Raw genomic sequence first — 24,410 nt, 5'->3', positions numbered from 1 at the left:
CAGAATGTAGTTAAGCGACCTGTGACTGAAGCTCTAACCCCTCACCATGTGCCAGACACTGTTCTAGGTATGAGGACATAAAGGGAACAAAATAGGCTGGAGTGCTGCTCTATGTAATATATTCCAGGGAGGAAATCAGGCAGTAAAATTAAGTTGCAAGAGGAATGGGGATTTCCAGGTTTGAGAAGGGGACACTGCAATATTTTAAAGACCGGTTATGCTGTGAAGTGGGTACTTGAGCAAAGACTTAAAATTGGGAGACTGGCCATTGGCTGTCCAGAGGGGTAAATTTTAGGGAGAGGAAATTGGAATGTGAAAGACCTGAGGTTGAAGGGGTCTAGAGGGTTGGAGGAACTCAAGGCTAGGGGACCAGTGCTGGGAGGGAGTTTGCAAGTGGGGGGTTAGCAGATGAAAAGCACCTGTCCAATAACAATTTTAAGTACCATTAATGACTATTCCAGTTTTAAAGATGTTAAAATATGGAGGGAAGAAAACACAGCATTGATAATAGAAACTGTACCAATGTGTAACATAGGAATGGTGCCCTGTCTTCAGGCTTTCTGCAGAGAATAAATAAGGTCATGCAGATGAATGAATGAGTGAGTGAATGAATGGGCATCCTGGAATGTGCCCCAGTCCAAAAATCTTCTCATCTAGTAAATATTTATTGAACACTTACAATCCAATTTTTGTGGCAGGTGCTGAGAGCGAAAAACTGATTCAGAATGAACCTTCTTCTGAGAGTCCTCCCGAGAGCAATAAGTGACAGGTGGGGAGAGCATCCCCTGTGGAGGGAGTGGTATGAGCAAAAGCACAGAGGCAAAAACAAAAGAGAAAAAAAAAATTAAGCCAACAAACACAAACAAGCAAAAACCAAGCAACTTTCCTTGCTCTGGAAGCTGCAAGCTGTTGTTTGCTCAGTGTAACACCTGAGGCTGGATGGGGCTCAGAGAAGCAGTAGTGAGGGCCCGTCTTGTTAGAGTCAAACCCTGCTGTGTAGGGGAACCAGGATGGGCACGGGTGGGTTATTTTCACATGAAAATGATCGCTACGGTAGTGGTGGCAGTGTGAAGAACAGTTTCCAGGAGCTAAAACTGGAGGCAGGAGGCTTTATTTAAAGAGCTATTATAGTAATCTAAGTGAATGATGTGGCAAAATAGAAATTGGTAGAATAAATGAAAAATCTGGGGTGTTTGGGGCTTGTTTTTTTTTTTTTTTTTTTGTAAGAAGAAGAGAAAGAGAAGAAGAAATAGGACCAAAGGCAGATCAGCAAAAATAGGGCTGTAGAGACAGATATTAAAGAAAGGCATAGAAGGGAAGGTTAGTAGGACTGGGGGATTGTTCAGATAAGAGGGTAAGGGTTAAAGTGTGGTCAAGGGAACTCCCAGGTCTGGGCTGAGTGAACATGACGTGCCCATGTTAACAGGATCAGGTATTGAAGAACAATAGTTGGCGTGAGGGAAGATATTAGGGACAAATGATGCTGGAGGAATGTCAGAACATCGAGGCAGAGAGCTTTGTAGGTGGGTGTTCCTTATCCAGGCACTTCTGCTTGGGAAAGTTTATATTATCCCAGGCACTTTCATGAAAAACCTACATGCTTTTAAGAAAAACTTACATGTAATACCTGTCTTTGCTAACAGAAAGAAATCCAAAGAGATTTTCACTTTTACAACAAAAGGTAAAAAGTGAAAATAGGGTTCGGCAGTGGCTGTAGCAGCACATGCATCCTGAGCAGCCAGAGTGGCCGGGCCAAGATCCTCCCTCAGAACTATTTCACACCAGCTATGTAGTGTCATAGCCCTGCTGCTTTTGCTATAAGTTAGTGCTCTCTTTGGTTTTATGTGTTTTTTGGTATGGTTTGGCAGATTATTTTTGGGACCTAGGAATTCTTAAAATTTTTTCCGTATAAATTCATGGCAACGCTTCTTCACATCATGCCTTGTCAGGGAATAAAAGCTTTTGTAGGAATCCTCACCTTTCAGGGAACAGGGAAGCCTGTAGTATACTAATTTTCCCAAGGTTTTTTGGAACACTCTCTGAGTCCCAGGACAAAAAAAAGGTAATTCTATGAATTCTATGTATTCCAATTACTTTACCACAATCTTTGCTTTAACGGACTGAGATCTTATAGTTTAAAAAATTGGTAAGGATTCTGCCCAGCGTATCATTTTTTTTCCTTTTGTTATTGAGACAGAGCCTCAATACAGAAAAAGAGCATGAATCTGAAGTATATAGCTCAACAAGGACACAGTTTTGATTGCATTAAATAACTTCAAAATACACACACACACACACACACACAGGAAAATAGCCGCCAGAGCCTTCCTCACTTTAAGAACTTTCATGTCGGGAGGATGAGTCCTGAGCAGTCCTGGGCATGACACCACCATTGAGCCCAACCACCCTACTCACGTGTTATGCAAGACCCTTTGGGATCAGAGCCCACTTCTGCCACTTCTCTCATCTGCTGCCAGCACCACCACCACCTTGTTCCCAAATCCAGCCTGGCCTCACTGAGCCTCAGAGCCCCAGATCCCAGCTGCTCCCTTACCCATCCACACCCACCACACTTCTCACACCTCCCTCACACCCCACTTTGTCATATATGAGCACATTATCCGCACATTATCTCTCGGGCTTCAGGGCACCTTCCAGGCCTTCTGTGAAGCCCTCCTCCTTAACTTTCCAACCCCCGCCCCTACTGAATCCTTTTTCAGTGGCTGCTTATTTTTTTACTTTTAAGCTCTGTCAGCATAGCCATATGATCATCTCCACGGACGGAGTTTGAAGGCACCTTACCTGTCTTCGGATCCCAGCGTCTGTTTAGAAAGGGAGGGAGGGAGGGAATAAGGAATATACAAGATAATTCCCCTTTCTTCTTCCAAGTTTCTGAGTCTGACCCAATAAAGAGTTTACCATGAAAGGACAGAAATCAGCGATCCAGGATTAAGTCTGAACTCTACGACTCCCCAGCTGTGAGCCTCAGATAAATCAGTTAACCTCTCTCGGTCTCACATTCCTGCCACCTTTCAATCATCGGTGATCCTCAAGCTGAGAGTTTAGAAGCACAATAAATGGTGTTAGCGATCTTGTTCTTCTGTTTCCACCATCTCTCATTTGGTCTCCACTCGTGTGAATAGAGATTGATGCAAAACATATTTCTTTTCATTTTTACATTCCGAAATGTAAAACCCAGAGATGGAGAGGGGGAGAAACAAGAGATGCGCGTTCTTTCTACACATGATACAATGCAGTTCAGTAATATGGGTTTTAATTGTTCTACAAAAGAGTCTGTTCAATAGCTTGGTTAGCGACCCTATGTGGGCCCTCTCTTTTTCTCTGTGGGGGTAATGAGATGTGTTCATTCTCAAGGGCAAACTGGCTAACCACCCGCATCAGTCATTCTCTCTAATGAAGCTGCTCCATTCAGGCTCCATTTTTTGTACACAATTCATTTTATTAAATGGCTGCAGCTGCAATTAGGAGTGGGAGAATCCAGGCATGTGTTTGGGTTTGAGATGTGTCTTGTGTGATTTTTCAAATACTTTGGGTTTGGCAAAAGCCAAGACACATTCTGTCAAGTTCTTTTTCCCCGTCGTTTTTAAGCCCGTGTGTATTCAAGAGAAATGTGGCCCATCTGATTCTCATTCGTTTTCGCTTAACTCAACAAAAAGTTGTCTCGGCAGAGCTAGAAAATGTCCAAGCAGCAAATCCAGCCTCTTTAATGGAAGCCTTATTAGAATTTCTTTCTCTCAACCCCCGACAGCTTAACATTCTCCAAGCGGCCAAGCATTTTCATTTCTTTATGCCTTTGCACTTGCTCCCTAAACTTGCAAGGCCCTTCCCTGTCCCCCCCTTCTGGGATCCTGACTCCTGCTCCTCCAAGGCCATCCCTTGCGAGGCTTTCTCCACTGCTCAATTTGCAAATGGTCGCAGATTCCACAGAGATCTGCTTGCTGTTCTCCACTGGTAGCCCAAACTAGAGCTTTATTCCCTTCTGCTTTGTGTCACAGCCAGATGTGGAATCAGGTTAGCCAAGCCCTCGCTGGTGTCTGCATCGTTGTTGTTAAACCCTTGACCTTATTTAAAAGACCTTCAGGAGAAATGGTGGACAAACATAGGCATCTGCTATGAAGCTGTTGCCATAACATTGATTATTGTGCCTATCAATATCCTTATATGGGCTTCCAGGTGAGACTTGAACTTGAGGCTTGAGGATTCAGAATAACAATGGACTTCTTCCTCTATGATAATGAGGGCCATGGAACTCAGCTGGTTCCCTTTTTGTCTTGGCCTACAAGCTAAGAAGCAGGTTGGACATTCAATCAGAGCAACTGTATTGCGTACTCGCTTCCCTTTTTTTTTTTTTTTTCATGGACTGGGTTTCCTATTTCTACATTATTGACTTTATAAAGGAAAAGAAAACATATACTTTGTTGTGAATCTCTTCAAAGTCTCTTCAAAGGGAAAAGTGAAAATAAGAAGCAATTCACAATAGGGCCTCCCTGATGGCACAGGGGTTAAACACAGCACTATCAAGCTACTGAAAGCCACTACAGCATGAGGGAGATCCCTGCCTGCCAGGGAGTAACCCACATGGTGCAGCAGACCTCTCCTGTCTTGCCCACTGCTCCCCTCAGCAGTATATTTCAGTGGATCTGCCTGTTCTGCTCCCACTCTCTGGTAATTCCTCTCACCAACCCCCACCCCACCTCTGGCTTACACTCCCGTTCTTATATGCATAAATAAATAAATCTTTAAAAAAAAAAAAAAAGAAGAAGTTATTTACAATGGCTTCATCTGTGGAACAGATCTGGTATTTAGGAGTAATAGGAAAAGGTTTAACTTTTAATCTTGGGTTTTCCCTAAGCTATCTGAATTTTACCATGTGTCTTTACCATGTGACATGAAATCAGTGAAATTTTTAAACTTAAAAATTAAATTTATTTCTTAAAAAATCAGGATCCTGGGGCCTCCCTGATGGCACAAGGGGTTAAGTCGCAGCACGAGTTCAATCCCCGGCCAGGGAGCTGACCCACATGGCAAAGCAGACCTCTCCTGTCTCACCCACTGCTACCCTAGGCAGTGTATTTCAATAGATCACCTGTTCTGCTCCCCACTCTGTCTCTGGTGAATTCTCCACCCCCCACACCTCAGGCCTGTACCCCAGTTTTTGTATGCATAAACAAATCTTTAAAAAAAAACAAACAGGGATCCTTGTAACATACATTTGAAGAGGTGTGACCTATAGTCATACTCAGCGTTGCCAGCCAGTGTTACTTCACTAAAATATGATACAATTCAAAACCAAGAAGATAATCCTTTATAATTCTGACTCCCCCAGGAACACAGCTTCTGTCACTCATATTCTTCCCTGAATCTCCCTTCACATCCCAGAGTGCTTTGCACATAACTGGCATTCAGCAAATTCCTGTTAAATAGATGAGGAGCAAAGTTCACCAAGTGAATTTAGTCAGAGAGAGCGAGCCACGGCTTTGGATATCCAGCCCGTTCTGGAACTCCAGGCCCAGCTCTGACCAACCACTTGCACTGAGATAGAACAGCTATTCCTCGATGCAGCTTCTTCATCTGTGAAATGGGCCTTGAGTCACTACTGTTTTAGGGTTGAAGTTTTGTTTTGTTTTGTTTTGTTTTTGAGGGATAATTCAGAAAGGAGAAATAAATATTTTAAACAGACAACTGACCACCAGAAGCTGCAATACTAGGAGTATAAGAGGAGGGAGGTGGGCAATTAGTCATTTGGATGGGAGAAAATAAGGAGGGAGAGAGAGAATGCAAGCCCAATGGCAGAAGAATGCAATGGCCCTTATCTGCTATCATAGAAACCTCAGCTTAGATAGAATAGATTGCGCTCAGTCACTGACTTAAAAGTGATGGGAAAAATAAGGAAGCCTTTGATTTTTAACAACTAAACAGCCCTGAGGTTGTTGTAGACTGGTTTTTATCAAAGTGGAATACAATTGCCACTGATGGGACTCAGGATGAACTCATGGACTGATGTATTGTTTTCATTGTTAGACATTTATCACATTACAGGGTTATTAACCATTGACACAGCTCCTCTAACTTGTGATGTTATACACATTACTATTAAATATGTTTTACTGTTTTAAAATATTTTTTAAATGGATGGATTTGAAGAAAAATATGATTCATATTCTGAGTGGTAGACCTATACACATTTACGCCCCCCAAATGAATGCAGATCTCAAATCAAGAATCCCTTGAAGTGAGGAAAGTATAATAGTAACATGTAGGTCTTGAGCAATTTTTGGACTTAATGGAAGGCCTACGCCTGACCCTTCAGTTTTTTTTTTTTTTAAAGTATCTTTTTATTTATTTATTTATTTATTTATTTTTTTTATAGAAGCATGCTTTATTTATTTGTTTGCTGGTTTGTTTGTTTGTTTTGTTTATACATGCACTGGGTACAGTCAGAAGAGCGGGAGGGTGAGAGAATTCACCAGAGCCAGAGCGGGGAGCAGAGCAGGCAGAAGGACCGAAGTACACTGCTGAGGGGAGCAGCGGGCGGCAGGAGAGGTCTGCGCGCCATGTGGGACCCTCCTCTGGTGGCCGGGGAGCAGCCGGGGATCGAACCGGCGCCGCAGAGGCCGCGGGCAGCTTCGCAACCCAGTGCTCAACCGCTGCGCCACCGGGGAAGCCCCCTTCAGTTTTTTTAATTGTGGTTCCTTTTTATTTAATTTTTTTTTAAAGATTTATTTATTTATTTATACAAGCACTGGGTACTGTCAGAAGCGCGGGAGGGTGAGAGAATTCACCAGAGCCAGAGCGGAGAGCAGAACAGGCAGACAGACGAAGTACACTGGTGAGGGGAGCAGCGGGCGGCAGGAGAGGTCTGCGTGCCATTTGGGACCCTCGCCTGGCAGCCGGGGATAGAACCAGCGCTGCAGAGGCTGTGGGCAGCTTCGCAACCCAGTGCTCAACCACTGCGCCACCGGGGAGGCCCTGTGGTTCCTTTTTATACTATTTCCTACCCTGTTGATTCCTTCTGCTCCTTGTAGTTTGATAATATTCTGATCTGGAAGGCTTCACAGAATTGGAAGGGACCGTACAAGAATGATTTATGGTATAGGTGTCAGGCAATTTAGTTTCTTGGGGGCTTCTAGCTAGATGCCGGAGCACCCAGCTTTTTTGTCCCCAAAGGACTTTTCCAAAGATTCACCAATGCCTCCTACACACAGCACTTTGGCCCCACTGGATGTACACTGGTCTACCTACAGGGTCAGAGCTCCCATGTGAGTGCCGTATTCTGCCTGGATAATCTTCCTCCAACCTCCCTGCCAGGTGCTGCCCCTGTAGAACTTAGTCTGCTCTCTTCTGGACTCCCATGCATCCCACTTGCTATTGTAATGTTTGGCACCTTGCATGACCATTTCCTCCATGGCATATCTCTCGTGCAATGTCTTCTTCACCTCTGGATCCTCAGTCCCTCGCCTGGGAGATTAAATGATTTAAAAAATATAAATCCCACTGAGATCATGATGGGTTTAGAAATGTAAGGGCATAAAAAACAAAACTAAACTTGTCTTAATCATTTATCAGGGATCAGAGGTCAAAAGAGAATATGAGGATCCTCTCCCCACTCCTTGTTCACATGGGCCAGGCCAACTATAGCATGAGCTTCCCTATTCTGCACAGCCTTTTTCATGGTAGTTAGTACAGTTTACAATTACTTTTGTGATTATTTGATTAATGTCTTTCTCCTGGCAATACACTCTAAGTTTTCTCGGGGTAGGATCGAAGCTATCTTTGCTCTCCGCCGGGGTCCTCAGTGGCAAGTACTGAGCCAGAGACATAGTTGGTGCTCCCTAAATAGGAGTCATGTGAAGGGAGGAAGTGGTTTTTTTTGCACACACGAGCATGTGCATGTCCACACTGTTTTCTAGCACTTACAGTATTGTACAGATCATTGAGAAAGCAGATGGTTGACACAGAAACCAGTGTAAACTCTCCTGTTTGTTTTTCAGGCAGATTACAGCAGACATATGATGCTTGCCAACTGAAAGGGGAGAAATTCTAAATGGTAAACGGAGCATCCCACTCACAGGGCTCGGTGAGGGCTTGACAAACAACACAGAGCCAAGACAAATTGCAGAAAGTATACTCCGGCAAGAGAGGACTGACCACGTCCTTTCAAGAATTTTCCCAGGTGTCAAGAAGAAAAATTTTAAAGACTGTAACATTAAGAGGATAAAGGCTACCAGGGAATATGTTATACAGGACTTCTCAGAACTAGTTGAACACTTGAGGCCTCGGAGAGAAAGAAAAAGAATCAATGTTATATTAAACTAAAGGCAAAGTCACTCTGAAAACTGCTTTTGTCTATCTGGACAACAGATTTTTTTAGAGGATCAAAGCTACTTTATAAACTCAGTTTCCAACAGAATTGCAGAGAGTTATGATGATGAAATGTCTTGATCTTGAGAGCTAGCAAAGTTCGTTACTTGTTTTTCATTTCTTACACTTCAAATTTATAGGCTGAGGCCATCAAAATCAAGCAAGACTCCAGCCATCCAGATTAATCCTGCTACTTTGAGCAACCAGGGACTTGCTTCACCCCCTATTTCATGTTATAGATAAAAAGCCCACTGGACAGACCGAGCAGACTGACCCAAGTTCACGTGTGTGCAGTAGTCAAACCTGACGAGAGGCCAGCCTCCCAGATGCACAGTCAAGGCTCATGTACCCATCTACCCTGCTCTGTGGATACACAAGATCAACATCAAGCTTCTACCTCTCGAACCAGATGCCAAACAAAGCTAATTGGCTGTAAGCTTTGCTTTCAGATCACCCTTTTTGGCGTCATGGTTTAGGTCACCTATGGTCTATTATCTCTCTCTTTTTTTTTTTAAAGATTTATTTTATTTATACAAGAGCCAGGGTACAGGCAGATGCGCAGGAGGGTGAGAGGATTCACTAGAGACAGAGCAGTAAGCAGAACAGGCAGACTGATGAAATACACAGCGGGCGAGACAGGAGAGGTCTGCTCGCCATGTGGGCTGCTCTGAGGCCGGTGGAGATCAAACTGGCACTGCAGAGGCTGCGGGCGGCTTCACAGCGCTGCGCTCAACCACCTGCGCCATCAGGGGAGGCCCTGGTCTATTATCTCTTAGTGCATTCCTGCAGAATCTGCAAATAGCGCAACGTTGGAAAGAAGCAATGAGTCTGTATTCTCTCTTCTAAAATATCTATTCCCATCAGGCAACTTAAACCATCATGTCGCAGTGATCTGAAATATCAAACAAGAGTATTCTGGCAAGTCCTGGAGAGCAGTAATGACAGTTTCATCTGCCTATGGAGACACCAAGGCCGAGGCTAGTGTCTGACTCACAGTAGGACAGCAAAAGGAGAGACTATGCGAAAACTGCACAGAGCCTGAAATGAAAGCCAGGAAAAACTGTTAGAATCATTGACCAGGAGTCTCCAAAGGTAACCTATGGGGACTTCAATATTCTCACCTACAGAATAATACAAATACCAACCACCTTAGAGAATTTCTCCAAGGAAAGGACGTGATAGCGAGGTCTATAGGACACCAGGCACAGGAGGCTCTGTGCGCCCTAGCCCTTAGCATGACCACGTCATCAATGTGGATGCAAGGAAAGGATGAAGTCAGCCACATTTTAAACTGGTTCTTTCCTAGGAGCCAAAGAAGAACTAAAAAAAAGGGAACAGCACGTGCAATTACCCAGCCTACGAGTGGTCAGAATTTCCTTGTTACTTATTGTCGTAGTTTGGAGCCCCGTTTGACGGTCAGCCCTGCTTCCTCCCGCTCCTGCTTCATCTCCCAGTGAAGTCATAACGCTGGGCTGGCTCTCTGTCTATTGACACACAGAGTCAATGAGTCACAGATTCAACAGGATGACTTTGCTGCAGTGTGATTGACTGGAAAATATTCTCTCATCTGAAAATTTTTTTCAAGCCAGTGGATATGCTTATTTTTGCAACATGGAGCACGGCTCCTTATTTATTTGACATTGGTCTCTCCAAGATTCCAGCTGGTCAAGGGAGAACTCGCAACATTCAGAATCTGCCTTGTGGAGTGTCATACATTCCCCTCTCCCTGTCCTTCCCCCTTCCTGCTGACTGGTATATCTAAAGCAAACAGTCCCAGTACAATAGTTAGATTGCACTTGAATTTGGTGTTTACTTGACATTTACACACTGGCCATGCTGGACAGCTCAATCATTCCAGAGCAGAGACTCGGCCAGCAAGCATTGTGTTCGACTGGTGATCCAGACCAGGCCACACAAAATCCTGAAACAGCTAGATGGGGTCTAGAGAAGCTGTTCATGCTGCTGGGTTTTATGCTTATGTTTAAGTTGTGTGTGTTAGAGAAAAGAGGAACCAGAATACCACCAGTCTTCATGGGAATCATCTCCATAATCCACACAGGGCAGACAGGTCTTGCTGACACAGCAGCATCCTTCCCCCATCTATAGGGGAGGTTAAGGTCTAAGTCCCCCAGTAGATAGTACAAGTACCATATTTTATCCTATACTTACATCCCTCTGGTAAAGGCTAGTGTACAAATTAGGCACAGCAACATATTAACAATAAAAATAAACAACTCTAACAAAATATTGTAATAGAAGTTATGTGAATGTGCTTGAACTCTGTCTCTCAAAATGGCTTATTGTGCATAATGTTTCCACGCTAAGGTTGGCTGCAGGTAACTAAAACTGGGAAGCAGAGACTCAAATAAGGGGAGACCAATGCAACCACTCTCCCTCCCTTTAAATCCAATTCACACAGTGACACAGAATTCATTCTAAAAATAAATCCAATCTAGTCCCCAGTGCTAAATCTCCTCTGATTACTAATTTGGTTAACTTAATGTCCAATTCTTTCGTGTCCGTCCTCTGTGTAATGGGATTAATAATATGGGGCTCCCAGGAGGAATGTGGGCCCGGCACAGGCAGTGCGCCCAGGGAAGGCGGAGCCTCTTACCAGGTCTCTGAACTGGGGTTCTCATCCCCCTGTGAGGACCACGCTTCGGGCTTCAGCGGGCAGGGGCCAGGAGCTCAGGCAAGGGCAGGTTGCAGGGGTTCTCATGTCCATCCAGGGAAGGAGGTTCGGACTTAATGAGGGGTCAGGACACTCGTTCTATTGTCCCAGCTCCACCAGCACCGGGTACGAGCAAGTCACCGCTGCTCCCGAGCTCCTGTTTCCTTATGTGCAAAGTGGGAGCCCCTGATTATATTCTAACACTGTGCAATTTCCACATCTTCAAAGTCTGAAGGAAGCCCAAACTCACAGCCATGAAAGGCTGACTAGCCCCAAAACTAATAATGCAGGTGTCAGTATTTAAAGGGAGTAGCCAAAGAACGAGGTCTTCTGCTATAAGGAAACCAACACCTTGATACCTTGCTGACCTGAATGTAAATTGCTGATGGGAATATACATTTTTTTTTTTTTTGAGGAACCATTTGATAATGTTGAACTCGTAAATCAAGTTCTATAAATTGAGCTTAAGAAAGTGTTTGCTTTGGCAGCACTTACACTAAAATACAGAGAAGATTAGCATGGCCCCCTGTGCAAGGGTGACATGCAAATTTGTGAAGTGTTCCGAGTTTAAGAAAATAAGTGAATATGCCTAATGATGCTTGTAAAAAATTTATAATAGTGAAAAATTGAGAGCAATCTAAACTACCAAAAGGAGAGTGATTAAATACCAAAATTAGGAAATATCAAAATATGATAAAAAATATGAGGTACATCTATATATTAGCATGAATAGATGTCTGTGGTATAACACCAGGTGAAAATAAAAGTTTACAAAGTTGTGTGCACATAATAATCCATGTTTTAAATAAATATTAATATTTTCATATAAGCATAAAAATTCTGAAGACTTATACCCCAAATGGGTATATAGTCATATCTAGATTGGTATAATGTGGATTTTTTAATGTAAAACACACATTTATTAACAGATGTTTAGGAATAAGCAAGCATTAATTTTTGAAATAAAAAAGATTTACCCTTAATAATGAAATGAGCAAGGGGTTTTTGGTTAAGCATGGTGCTCCTTTTGAAACCCCTTTAAAGTGATGATAAAGAAATCAAAAAGTCAAAACTAACCAGGACAGAGAGAGAGTGGGAAACACTGGGAAACACATAGACAAAAGTCCCCAAACTCAGATCAGAGAAAGTAGAAATGAAAGCTTATGATTGCAGAGTGCAAGACCCTGGAAAGGCTCAAGAAGCGGAGACATCAAGAAACTCTGAGAGTGAGGCACAGGATGAAACCAGATTGTTGATTGAAGCATATACAAGCAGCAATTGGAAGATCCATCCATCTACCCATCCATCCATCCACCCATCCACCCTGCATCCATCCATCGATCCAAACAGTTAGGCCCTAATATTCCTCCCCAGCCAATGAACCTAGTGACTGTTTTTCCTCCAACATAGGGCAAAGATTAAAATGTGTACATGTCTGGGGCCTCCTTGGGTGACGCAGCAGTTGAGTGCTGGGCTGTGAGGCTGCCCGCAGCCTCTGCAGCGCCGGGGTTCATTCCCCGGCCACCAGCGAGAGGCCCACAAAAAAAAAAAAAAAAAAAAAGTGTACATGTCTGAAAAATCTGATCCAAGAATTCTGGACTCAGGGAAGCCTCACACAGCTGAGGACAGGAGCAAATGAGGATGAATAAAGAACAGGCTACAAATGGAGTAGTGGTGGCACAGGCAGGCCCAGGCTGCCTTCCCTGGTTGGGCTCCAAGGAGACAACCCTGGGCCATTCTCTTCATCACTCTATACTGTGGTACTTTACACGGTAAAATGCGGTTATTAAAGCAAATATACATGGGCATGTATTAAATGCCAGCAAACTGCATTACATTTTAGAACACGAGTAAGTCAGGTAGGGTCCACAGCTCTTGAAGCCTGCATTCTAGTGCACTATTGGCAGCGCCAACCTCAGAAAGGTGGTGTGAAGAGGAAATGACTTACTGCATTTGAAGTGCTTGCATGGTATCTGGTATAGTGACTGGCATGACACTATTTATTTGAATGTCCCTGTTCCCTCTGATTCCTGGAGGGAGATACCTTCCAGTGCTCTTGCAGGAAAGACCAAGTTAGAACTCTGCCAACACTGTCCACCTGATATAATTCTTCAGTGGTGACCTTGGCTTTGTCTAACCTAACTCTTGACACCCTTACGAAAGGTCAAGGTCACCCTCTTTTCTAGATTTGACACAACCAATGAAAGGTGTTTGCAAGTCATGGCATGAATCCAAGAAGTATGATCTTCAAGTTAACGTACACATGACCTTAATCGAAACTGTTCCCCGTGAGGTTTTAGGTGAGCCTGGTCTTTCATTGTTGCATCTGCCGTGACACTTGGAGAAAAGAAAATAGTATGAAAAAGCATTTTACACTTTGACCAACATATTGCATCATCTCCCAAAGTTGCCTATTTTAGAACCCACTTCACGTTTCTCAAACAGGAATAACTATCGACAGGTCAAGTTACATTGTTGTGGGGGAGAAACTAATATTAATGGTAGCTTTCAGATTCGATATCTCACTTTGTCTTCACAATAGTGTGAGAGGCAGATACAGCCATTGTCCCATTTTACAGACAAGTAGGGGCTGGCTAAATGACAGCCTCCCAGGGTCATCCAGGTAGTAAGAGGCAAATGGGGCCTTCTTCCAACTCCTGGGTGGCAGACCCAGCCACCTCCCTGAGAGTCTCTAAACTACTTTTATCTCAAATGATTTTTTATCAAATGATCTCAAATCAGTTCTTCATCTCCCATATCCCAGGGAATTCAACCAAGTCCCTCTCCTTCACCAAGTCATAGCAAACATAGCAAACAGGCTCAAAGAAACTCAGATAAGGACAATCTGATCTGCACTCAGCTAGCCCTGGAGACACTGTCTTTAATAGAGAAGTCCAAAGGAGTTTCTATTTTAATGAAAAACTGAGTTTGCTGAATGAAGCATAGAACATTGAAATTCAGCAGCTCGGTGCTTCCCATAAACACTTCACTCTCAGAGTTTTGTTGGGTAAATGTAGTAACCAGAAAGATCCATGGGCAACTGACAACATAGACTGAGTGCAGTCTTTGAACAGATTACCTTCTTGAATCTCTATTACAAAGCTGGAAATACCTCTAAGATCCACTATCTATTCCAGGGCTTCCTCTTTCAAGAAGCTTCTGATCATCCCGATAGAAAACCATGTGTCCTGACCTGAGTTGCTGACTTTGAATAAAACAAGGCATCAAGCACAATGAGGTATCTGAGTGCTGTCAGAAATTTATTGGGGCCCTTTTTATTTTTCTTTTCGCATTTGCACTGGCCATCCTCCCAACAGCCAGTACATTCAAATTGATTAACAAACACAATGTTTGTGAAAAAGAGTCAACCACAGGGTAATCAAATGCATTGTGTGTGTGTATGTGTGTGTGTGTGTTAAAATCATTTCCCTGGCTCCAAGTACGTAATGTCAAATTGGCAAAAATAACCTATCTTCTTGTCCGACCCACAAACTGAGAAGAAAATTAAACACAGAATTGTTTGTTTCTTGTTTGCATTTCTCAGGGTGTGAGGAACTTCTTTTCAAACCCTCAGAATCCCTATGCTTTCCATAATGCAAAGATTTTACCTCCATTCTGACTTACACAGGAACCCAACTTTTCCTCACGAGGGTGACACTGTTGGTATATTAATGTGAGGCACAGAGGCTTTTAAATAAAGGAAATAGAATCTTTTGAGAGTGTAATGTTTTAGTTGCCCTCTGATAGATAATTCTCCCCTGTTTTATTACCAGGCCTGTGAAAATTTGAACAAAGAAAGGAGAAAATTCCAACACAAGTTTTTCTATGCTGATTTGCCTTCTTTGCCATTTCATTTTCTTTCAAATGCTGTATTTATTTTCCAATGCATATAATATCTTCTGGCCTTAAAGACAATCCCACTAGACAAAGATAAATGCCAGGCCTTCATTTCTTTGTTAGGAGGAATATTTCTTCTATAAGTCTTACTCTTTACTATCACCATGTACGTAGACATTTAAAAATAAATAAACTAAAAGGAGGGCTTGTTTTTGTTTTTTTGGTATCTTCTTAACACATCTCAGAACTAGCTGAGGGCACTGAAAAGCTCAGTTTAGCATACTGCTGTCAGAACAACTCAGGAGTCTTTCAGATAATCCCATTAAGTGTAAAATGTCTTTTTAAGTAGCTTGAAGAATGCATTGGGGCTAACTCTGGAGGACTCACACTGCAACTTCAGTGATCAAACCTAAAGGCCCATGATAAAGATTTTAAACTTCTGAGAATTGATTTTTAAATGCCTGTGATTCATTTTCTGCTCTAAAAACTTTGATATCCAGTGTTTGGGTTTTGAAAGGCAATGGATTTGGCCACAGAAAAGAGTTGACTCTTTCTCCATTTGGTTTCGGTTTGGCTTTTGGTTATTTTTGTTTGTGTTTTCTAGTTTGTTTTATTACAATGCTTTGGCCAGGCCTGTGCTCTCACTGTGTCCAACTGCTTTGTGAGGAGAGTGAGGAAGGACTTTATTTTCTGTCTCCTTCACCTAACTTTTCAAAGAAAGAAATGAAGCAGGCTGAGGAAGAGAGGGATGAAAAACAGAGAAAGGCCATGATAAGGGCAGGTTCCCAGATGAACAGTCCTACCCTTTTGCTCACTTGCTTCATCTTACAATGAACAGCCACTGGGCAGCTGTCTTAAAGATGCCACAGGGGAAGCAGAACCACAGATGAGTAACCAGACACAGGCCATCCACTGGGAAAATGGCGCTGCAGAGTTGCCACACAGCTTGGTTGGAGCTCAGAGGCAAGAAGACTGACCTAGCTGGGGACTAACAGACCCCAGGAACAAGTCAGAGATCATCGACCTCTACAGGTTGAAGATGATGAGAGCCCCTGGGGAGAAAGGGCATTTCAGACAGGAAAAGCACATCATGTGTTCAGAGGCTTGAGGGAACATCGGTTAACATTTAGGGAGGGTGGGGTCAGTCTCTAGAGATGATCCTGTAATGTCTGTCCAGGGCCAGGGTGGGACATCAGGCTAAGGGGTTCAGTCTTGCTCCTCTAAGCAAAGGGGGCTATTGAAAGATTGGCCGGTGGTGGTGAGGTGAGCAGAGCAAAAGTGTGGCAAAGTGTGAGCGGCATGGATTCCATCTAGCAGAGAAACTCTGGTGGGACGGGTGGGGGGAGGGGCAACAGTCTGGAGGCTATAGCAGTAATTAATAACTACCAATGAGGAGGGCTGGAGCCAAGGTGCTCCTTGTAGCGAGGCTGAACCCTGCCAGCCCAACTCAGTATTAGGGGAAAGATAGTGAAGGTGTTTAGAAATGGTTGGATATTTAGATATTGGTTAGACTACTTAGATATTTGGAAATATCAGAAATGGCTGAACTCTGTAGGCACGCAGATGCCTTGGTCAAAGAAAATGAAGGAATGTGGAAAGAGTAATGAAATGACAATAGGGAAAATGATGAGTCTGATAGTTCTTGACCAAAAAAGGGGGGGTCTGGTAGTTTGTAACAAAAAAAGGTGGGGGAGTCTACAGTTGAGAGCTGAAAGGAAAAACCAGTTTCCTGTCGAAGTGTTCAAAAAGGAAACCTCATTACTCATTTGTTCAACCAACTCTTGCTGAACATGACCACATGTTCGGCAGACACTGCACAAGGTGTTGAGGATACAGGGGTAAACAGAATGATAGCATCTGCCCTCCTAAGGCTTATGCTGTAATGGAGAGCACCTGGACATCAATACCTGTTATGTGAAGTCACTTTACTTGGAAGGTCCCATTTATAATCCTCATCACTTAAGTAGATACTATTCATTTCCCCATTTTTTAGAAGAAATGGGCAAGTGAAGTCAAGGGAAGCAGCAGAGCCAGAACACGAACTCCAAAAATCAAATGCTGAAGTCCACTTTCTTAACCTCCACCCAAGACTGGGATTCAAAAGAAGCTGAAGTGTAACAAGGAGGTGGAAGTGAAGCTTTGCCACCTTCTTAAAATGTGCAGACCCCTCTCATAGTTATTATCAGTGGGGGTTTCATTTCAAAGCAATTTGGACACTTAAAATTATCTCTGGCTTTCACTATCTGAAAAAACCATTTTTTCCCTGAGTCCCGGGCAGTGGTACACATACACCCCGGGCTAGGGTGCAGCCGGCCTCCAGAGCTATGTGCCCAGACCTGGTGCCCAGTTCTGGTATTGAATCCTTCACTTGAAACATTTCTGCAGCCTCTTCAATCCATCACGCCTCTCAATGGCTTCACATTAATCCCCTAGCCCTGATGGTTTCCATCACATCTCCTGCCAACTAATGTAGTTTGGGCTGGAAAAAAAAATCTATTTTATAACTCCAAGGACATTAATAATTAACTTCCATACCACAAAACTTGTAATATCAGTTTGCTGAAATAAAGTCACCAGTATTTAATTCTTCTTTAAAGGGTGTCTTCTATTATTATTATTTTAGAGTGCAATTTAGTCATCAAAGGTTTACTCAGCCTCATGTTTATAAATTATATGGGGCAGGGATTTAACTCTTCTGGACCTACCTGTTCTGAAGAGAGGGAGGGTCATAACCCTGTTGTCATACCAGGCACCTGCCTTGTAAGGAGATGATTTGTGAACTTGAAGTTCCTTAACCTCTTTTAGAAAACTCTGGGGTGAATATATAGAGTTCCCTCTATGATGCAATCAGAAGAATAACCAGATAGTTGCCTGCCACGAAGAGGCACTGGCTTTCTTCCTCCAGAAGGCTGTTTGGAAACTACAAGTTCATCTTTCTAAATTGAATTTCTGAATCTTGTCTTGATTAAATGACATAATAATAGTGGCTTTCCAATTCATCTGTGTAATATTGTTTTTTCATAGTGGCGGTTACTTTTTTTTTTTTTTTTTTGGTAAGGGGAAGGGCTACTGCCTTAGAGGAATAAAAGCAAAGCAGAAAAAAACCTCCTGCACTGCCGACCTAAGTTACAAATTCCAAGTTCTCACAAGTTTATATCCTGGGGTTGATGACTATCAATCAAGGGCAAAACCAAGTTCACTGGGGTTTAGGAATCTTGGCCTTGAAGGAGAATTTCCCAAGAAATTTTGGGTAAGGGGAGGAGGTAGCAGGTGTCTGCCTTTCTAGGTTCCTCCCTTTGAAAAGGGCAATGTTTTCAAAGAGTTAAATGAGCTCCTCGTGCTGCTCCTTCATGGGAGGGCTGAACCCCAGTAAGCCAAGTGTAGACGGATCTAGGTTTCTCTGCCAAAGCACACCCCTCCCCCAGCAGCGGGCCCTCGAAGCCCCTGACCACAGCCAGGAAGAGGATGCCAGTCATCTTCCAGCGCGCTCAGCTCCGGACCTACAGGGATTCCTGGCCTTGGTAGAAAAGGCCCAGCGGATTCATTCGGAGCGAGATGCTGCATTCCAAGAATGCTTCTGTGGCCGGCAAGGAGAGGAAAAAATCAGGGATAATAAATATTCTGAGGAAACCTAATAGGTACCAGAATCGCAGGACTCAAAACAAACAGGTGACAACTTAACGTAGAGACAACCAGAGCTCACACAGAGAGAACGCACGCAGGGCTGCGGCTCGCCCTTTCCCTGGCGTCGGCCCCTGCCTTTCTTTCCTGTTCTGACACCCGCTGGGAGCGGCTGCATGTACCGACGAGGGGGCTCGGTGGAGAGGGCGGGCGGAGCTTGGCTCTGCGCGCCCGAATCCAAACTAAACACCTCGCAAACCGACGTTTAGCAAGCGATACCGAACACCACACTCACGTTTAAAAAAAAAAAAAAAAAGTATGTTTGCAGACAAGATGAGGGCGAAAACATTTCCCGGCTGGAAAATTACTGATCACAAACTAAGGGGGGAGAGGGGTGGATGGAGAGGCAGAGTTATAAGACTGAAATAACGACCGCCGTTTCCTCTTCCCTTCCCGGTGGGCACGGACGGCGGCCGCGGGCTCTTTTCGGGGTGGACCCTTCTCGGGAACCGGGGGTCCCACCGCATCGCTCCACCTCCTGGCTCGTGGCCACTTTCCAGCTAAGACCCTTTGGGTGGACTGGACGGCCGCGAGCCTGAGCTGAAGGCAACGCGTTGTTGTGTGACCTTTCCCTCGCCTCTTCACCTCTTTATGACTCAGTTTTCTCATCTATAAAGTGGAGTGAAGAGTGCGCAGTTTGCAAAGAGCTTTGAGAGCCCCTGGTTGAAAGGTGTCCCCGCGCCCAGCAGCCCCATCTTGCCTTCCCCACGGCACCCAGTTAACCCGGCACCCCTTCCCTGCTTCCTCGCTCCTGAAATACCAGAACCATAACCCGGTTTCCCATGGCGGCCTCTTCTCGCCTTTTCCGGGAAACACGCCCGGACCTTCTGCGGCTCCCAGTCCCCGCGACACAGCGCCGGGCACCCCCCTCCTCTGGGGGGGCCCCCACCCCCGGCCCCACCCCCGAAGCCCCACCCTGAAGAAGAGCCCGTGAGGAACCGTGCAGCGCTAGGCCCAGCGCCCGAACTGGCGCTCCGGGGCCGGGGCCGGGGCCGGGCGCCTGCGCGCGCAGGGGAGGGCTCGGGGCCGCATGAGTCACACGGATAATCGCGCTCTCCTCCAGCGCGCGGACGGCGCGGCGCGGCGCGGCGCGCGCACGGGAGCGGGGGTGGGGCGCGCGGCCGTTCCCCGCCGCCCTCACCAGCCTCTCAGCCGCGGGCTTCGAACGCAGGGGTCGGAGCAGGGCGACGCGCACCGCCTTGCTCGCGCGGCGAGCGGCCCCGCGTCCGGCACCCCTCGCCCCGCGCCCGGGCCGCCGCCGCCGGCGTCAGCGCGGCTCCTGCCCGCCAGCTGCCGGGCTGGCGTCACGGCCGGGCCCAGCCCCGCCCGCGCCCCTCCCTCCCCCCGCCCGCGCCCCTCCCTCCCCCCGCCCCCACGTGCGCCGAGTTTGTTTATTTAGCTGCCATGGCAACCGCAGAGGAGCCGCGGGAGGGAGGGGGAGAAGAAAAGGAGGGGGTGGAGCCTGGCGGCCGGCCCCGGCGCGCAGCGGGCAGGAGGCGGGGGGGTGGGGGGGAGCGCCGGAGCGAGAAGTTATAAGTAAGGAGCGCGCGGCGGCCGCCGGCAGTTCCCCGGCCCGAGAGAGCGAGCGCGGCTGCGGGCGCGCGGGGAGCAGAGGCGGTGGCGGGCGGCGGCGGCACCGGGAGCCGCCAAGTGCCCCTCCCCGCCCCTCCGGCCCCCCACCCACCCACCCGCCCGCGGCCAGCGCCCATGGCCGCGCGCGCCCGGCGCAGCCCCCCGGACTCCGCACCCCGCGCCGCCGCCCAGCACGCAGATCCGCGCCAGCCCGGCCAGGCTCACCTGGCGGCGCCGCCCGCCCGCCGCCCCGGCCCCGGCCCCAGCCCCAGCGCGCACGGCCACAGCCGCGGCGCCCGCGACAGCGGCGGGGGACACTGCTGAGCCGAAGAGCGCGCAGCCCGGCCGTCGGACCTCCTCGCTCGCCTTCCCGCTTGTGTGTTTTTACGAGTTTACAACTTTTCTGAGAACTTTTGTATACAAAGGAACTTTTTTTTAAACGGCATCATCCATTTATATTTCATCCAAAGAAGAAGCTCGGGCAAAAATTGGGGCGTTTTTGGTTTCGGCTTCGTTTCCAAGTTTTCCCCTTCTCTTCGTTGACCTTGGGGTTCGGGTACCCCTACTGCTTCGGACTCCCGAGGACCTTCTGGGCCCCCACATTAATGAGGTAGGTGCAGCGCGGCGTTCAGGGAAGGGTGGGAGCTGGTGGGACGCACCCGAGCGGCGGTTGAGAGTGGCCCCCTGACTCCTGCTTCCTTGTGCGCCCCACCCGACCCTCAGGCAGCCACCTGGCGAGTCTGACATGGCTGTCAGCGACGCGCTGCTCCCGTCCTTCTCCACGTTCGCGTCCGGCCCGGCGGGAAGGGAGAAGACACTGCGTCCAGCAGGTGCCCCGAATAACGTGAGTGTTGCCCCGGGCCGCCCGCAGCGTCCGGTGGGCTTCTGTGGGTGGGGTGAGGACGGGCGGCACCCCAGGGTCGCCGAGCCCACTGGGCGAGGCGAAGGGGTGGCCACCGCACGGCCTCCGTTGCCTGCCCAGAGCGCGGATGGCCCCCGAGCTCTGGGCTCCGCGGTACGTGCGTGTGGTCGGGCGGCTGCCGAGCCGCGGGGGGCGCACGCCGGGCCCGCGCGCGTCTCCTCGTTCCAGCGGCCGGGCGGGCTCGCGGGCCGCAGGGCAGGAGGTGGCGAGGTCCCCAGACCCTCGCTGCTGGGCCCGAGGGAGCTTGAGGTGTAGGCGGCCCCGTGGCGAGGGCTCCCCGGGAGAGCCTCGGTGTCCCAATTTCGGGGGCGGCGGGAGCGTCGCCGGGATCTGGCGGGGGAGGGACCCGGGCTGGCGAGCCTCTGCGCTCGTTCACACGCAATCCGGCAGACACTGCCTAACACCCATGCAGACCGCCTCTCCTCGGACCCGGGTGTGGGCCGAGATTGCAGCGTTGGCATCGGAGTCCGCAAGCGGCGCCGGGCCCTCCACTATGTCGGGTGGCAGTTGGAGGTCAGCACTGACGGTTTCTCTCCTTCTCTGTTCCTTCAGCGCTGGCGGGAAGAGCTCTCGCACATGAAGCGACTTCCCCCGGTGCTTCCCGGCCGCCCCTACGACCTGGCGGCGGCGACCGTGGCCACCGATCTGGAGAGCGGCGGCGTTGGCGCGGCTTGCGGTGGCAGCAACCCGGCTCTCCTGCCTCGGAGGGAGACGGAGGAGTTCAACGAACTCCTGGACCTGGACTTTATCCTTTCCAACTCGCTGACCCATCAGGAACCAGTGGCCGCTACCGTGTCCTCCTCGGCATCAGCCTCATCCGCGTCCTCCCCGTCGAGCAGCGGTCCAGCCAGTGCGCCCTCCACCTGCAGCTTCAGTTATCCGATCCGGGCCGGGGGCGACCCGGGCGTGGCACCCGGCACCGCTGGCAGCGGCCTCCTGTATGGCCGGGAATCGGCGCCCCCTCCCACAGCTCCCTTCAACCTGGCGGACATCAACGACGTGAGCCCGTCGGGCGGTTTCGTGGCTGAGCTCCTACGGCCCGAATTGGACCCAGTGTACATTCCTCCGCAGCAGCCGCCGCCGCCAGGTGGCGGGCTTATGGGCAAGTTTGTGTTGAAGTCGTCGCTGAGCGCCCCTGGCAGCGAGTACGGCAGCCCGTCGGTCATCAGTGTTAGCAAAGGCAGCCCGGATGGCAGCCACCCGGTGGTGGTGGCGCCCTACAGCGGCGGGCCGCCGCGTATGTGCACCAAGATCAAGCAGGAGGCAGTCTCCTCGTGCACCGTCGGCCGGCCCCTAGAGGCCCACTTGGGCACTGGACCCCCTCTCAGCAATGGCCACCGGCCGCCGACACACGACTTTCCCCTGGGGCGGCAGCTCCCCAGCAGGACTACCCCGACCCTGGGTGCCGAGGAACTGTTGAGCAGCAGGGACTGTCATCCTGCCCTGCCACTTCCCCCGGGCTTCCATCCCCACCCCGGGCCCAACTACCCACCTTTCCTGCCCGACCAGATGCAGCCACAGGTGCCACCGATCCATTACCAAGGTCAGTCCCGGGGATTCATTATTCGGGCTGGGGAGCCCTGCCTGAGCTGGCCCCCTCCTGGGGCGCTTGGGATGATGCTGACCCCACCTTCTTCACCCCTAGAGCTCATGGCACCTGGTTCCTGCATGCCAGAGGAGCCCAAGCCAAAGAGGGGGAGAAGGTCGTGGCCCCGGAAAAGGACGGCCACTCACACTTGTGATTATGCCGGCTGCGGCAAAACCTACACCAAGAGTTCTCATCTCAAGGCACACCTGCGAACCCACACAGGTAGGACGGAAACCACAAAAAGTGTGTGTGTCGGGGGGGTTAGTGTCCAGCCCCATTAGCCCACCGTGGCCACTCCTCGGGGCGTCCCTTGGGTTGTGGGGTGCAATCTATCTCCTCCATCTCCGGGATCACAGGAGAGCACAGCAAACCGGCGCCTGCTTTTTTGCCCAGGAGCCTTTTGCTTGATGGATGGTATCAGTGCTTGAATGTGCAGTTTTGTTCAGCCTTTGAAAGGGAGATTCCAGACAGTGTGTTGCCCTTCTCATAGCTTGAGCGGGGCACCCGCTTGTGATCAAGAAATTGCTCTTTGCAGTTCAAAAGCATTAAGACAATTGTTTGTCAGTTTTCATTTCCTAGACTCCCTTCATTTTTCATTGCCCCAATTCACCCTGCCTCAGTTCTAGTCGTGATTAGATTTTACTTCAAGAATTTTATGGTTTCAATTGCTGAGATATTTGGTTTAAGATGGTCACTTCAGAGAATTTCCATGTTGACGTGAGCATAGGCAGAGCGTGTCATTTTGGCATAGCCTTCATGATGATAACAAATGTTGGTACAGGATTTAAAAAAGCCTCCTATGGCTTTTTAGACCCAGTTGTAATGGGAATAGGACGTTTTGCTTGGTTTGGACTAGGGAGAGAGACACAGTAGGTGACATAATTTCCAAATTAATTTCTACCCCTGTGATTCCTTGGCTCAAAAGACAGAAAACATCACCCTAAAGAAGTGTAGGCTTAGGAGGTATTTGTGTGTTTTCAGTATATCTTTAATGTTCCCCTAATGAAAAAGCAAAAGAATACTTAGTGTCATGTCTTCCTATTTATGACCTGAAGTTTTGCACAGCCTTAAGATGGAAATAAAGGTATTCCTGTGTGCTTTGGGGGGTGGCGGGGAGAATGCCTGAGTTGATTTAACTTTTGGCCTCTAGTTTTTAAAGAGGCCCAGGCTCCGTCACATCACAGTGGCTTCCAACGGCTTTCTTTTCCTTCCCCAGGTGAGAAGCCTTACCACTGTGACTGGGACGGCTGTGGGTGGAAGTTTGCCCGCTCGGATGAACTGACCAGGCACTACCGCAAACACACCGGGCACCGCCCCTTCCAGTGCCAGAAGTGCGACCGGGCGTTCTCCAGGTCAGACCACCTCGCCTTACACATGAAGAGGCACTTTTAAATCCCACACAGTGGAGAGGACCCACACTGCCAGAAGAGAATTCAGTATTTTTAACTTTTCACACTGTCTTCCCGGAGAGGGGAGGAACCCAGCTGGAAAGCACTACAATCATGGTCAAGTTCCCAGCGAGTCAGCTTGTGAATGGATAATCAGGAGACATGAAGAAACCGAAAGACAAATCAGAGAACAAAAACGGATGGGGTCTGTGACTGGATCTTCTATCATTCCAATTCGAATTCCAACTTGAATATTCCTGGACTTACAAAACGCCAAGGGGGTGACTGGAAGTTGTGGATATCAGGGTATAAATTAGATCGGTGAGTTGGGGGGGAGGGAAGACCAGAATTCCCTTGAATTGTGTTTCG

General features: G+C 47.9%; 1 protein-coding gene across 1 annotated transcript; it reads left to right on the top strand.

Moving 5' to 3' along the window:
* Positions 1 to 20,870: 20,870 nt before the first annotated feature.
* Positions 20,871 to 24,045, top strand: KLF4 (KLF transcription factor 4; the record flags this gene model as incomplete). Its single annotated transcript, XM_084236139.1, has 4 exons — positions 20,871 to 20,987; positions 21,618 to 22,608; positions 22,711 to 22,875; positions 23,870 to 24,045. Exons 1-4 carry the CDS (start codon positions 20,889 to 20,891, stop codon positions 24,043 to 24,045), a joined length of 1,431 nt encoding a protein of 476 aa, XP_084092265.1. The 5' UTR covers positions 20,871 to 20,888.
* Between the last annotated feature and the right edge of the window lie 365 nt (positions 24,046 to 24,410).

This window comes from Talpa europaea, assembly GCF_964194135.1.
Source record: "Talpa europaea genome assembly, chromosome: 7".
Lineage (NCBI taxonomy): Eukaryota > Metazoa > Chordata > Mammalia > Eulipotyphla > Talpidae > Talpa > Talpa europaea.
The sequence above is the reverse complement of the archived record's forward strand: the minus strand, read 5'-3'. Positions and strand labels throughout refer to the sequence as shown.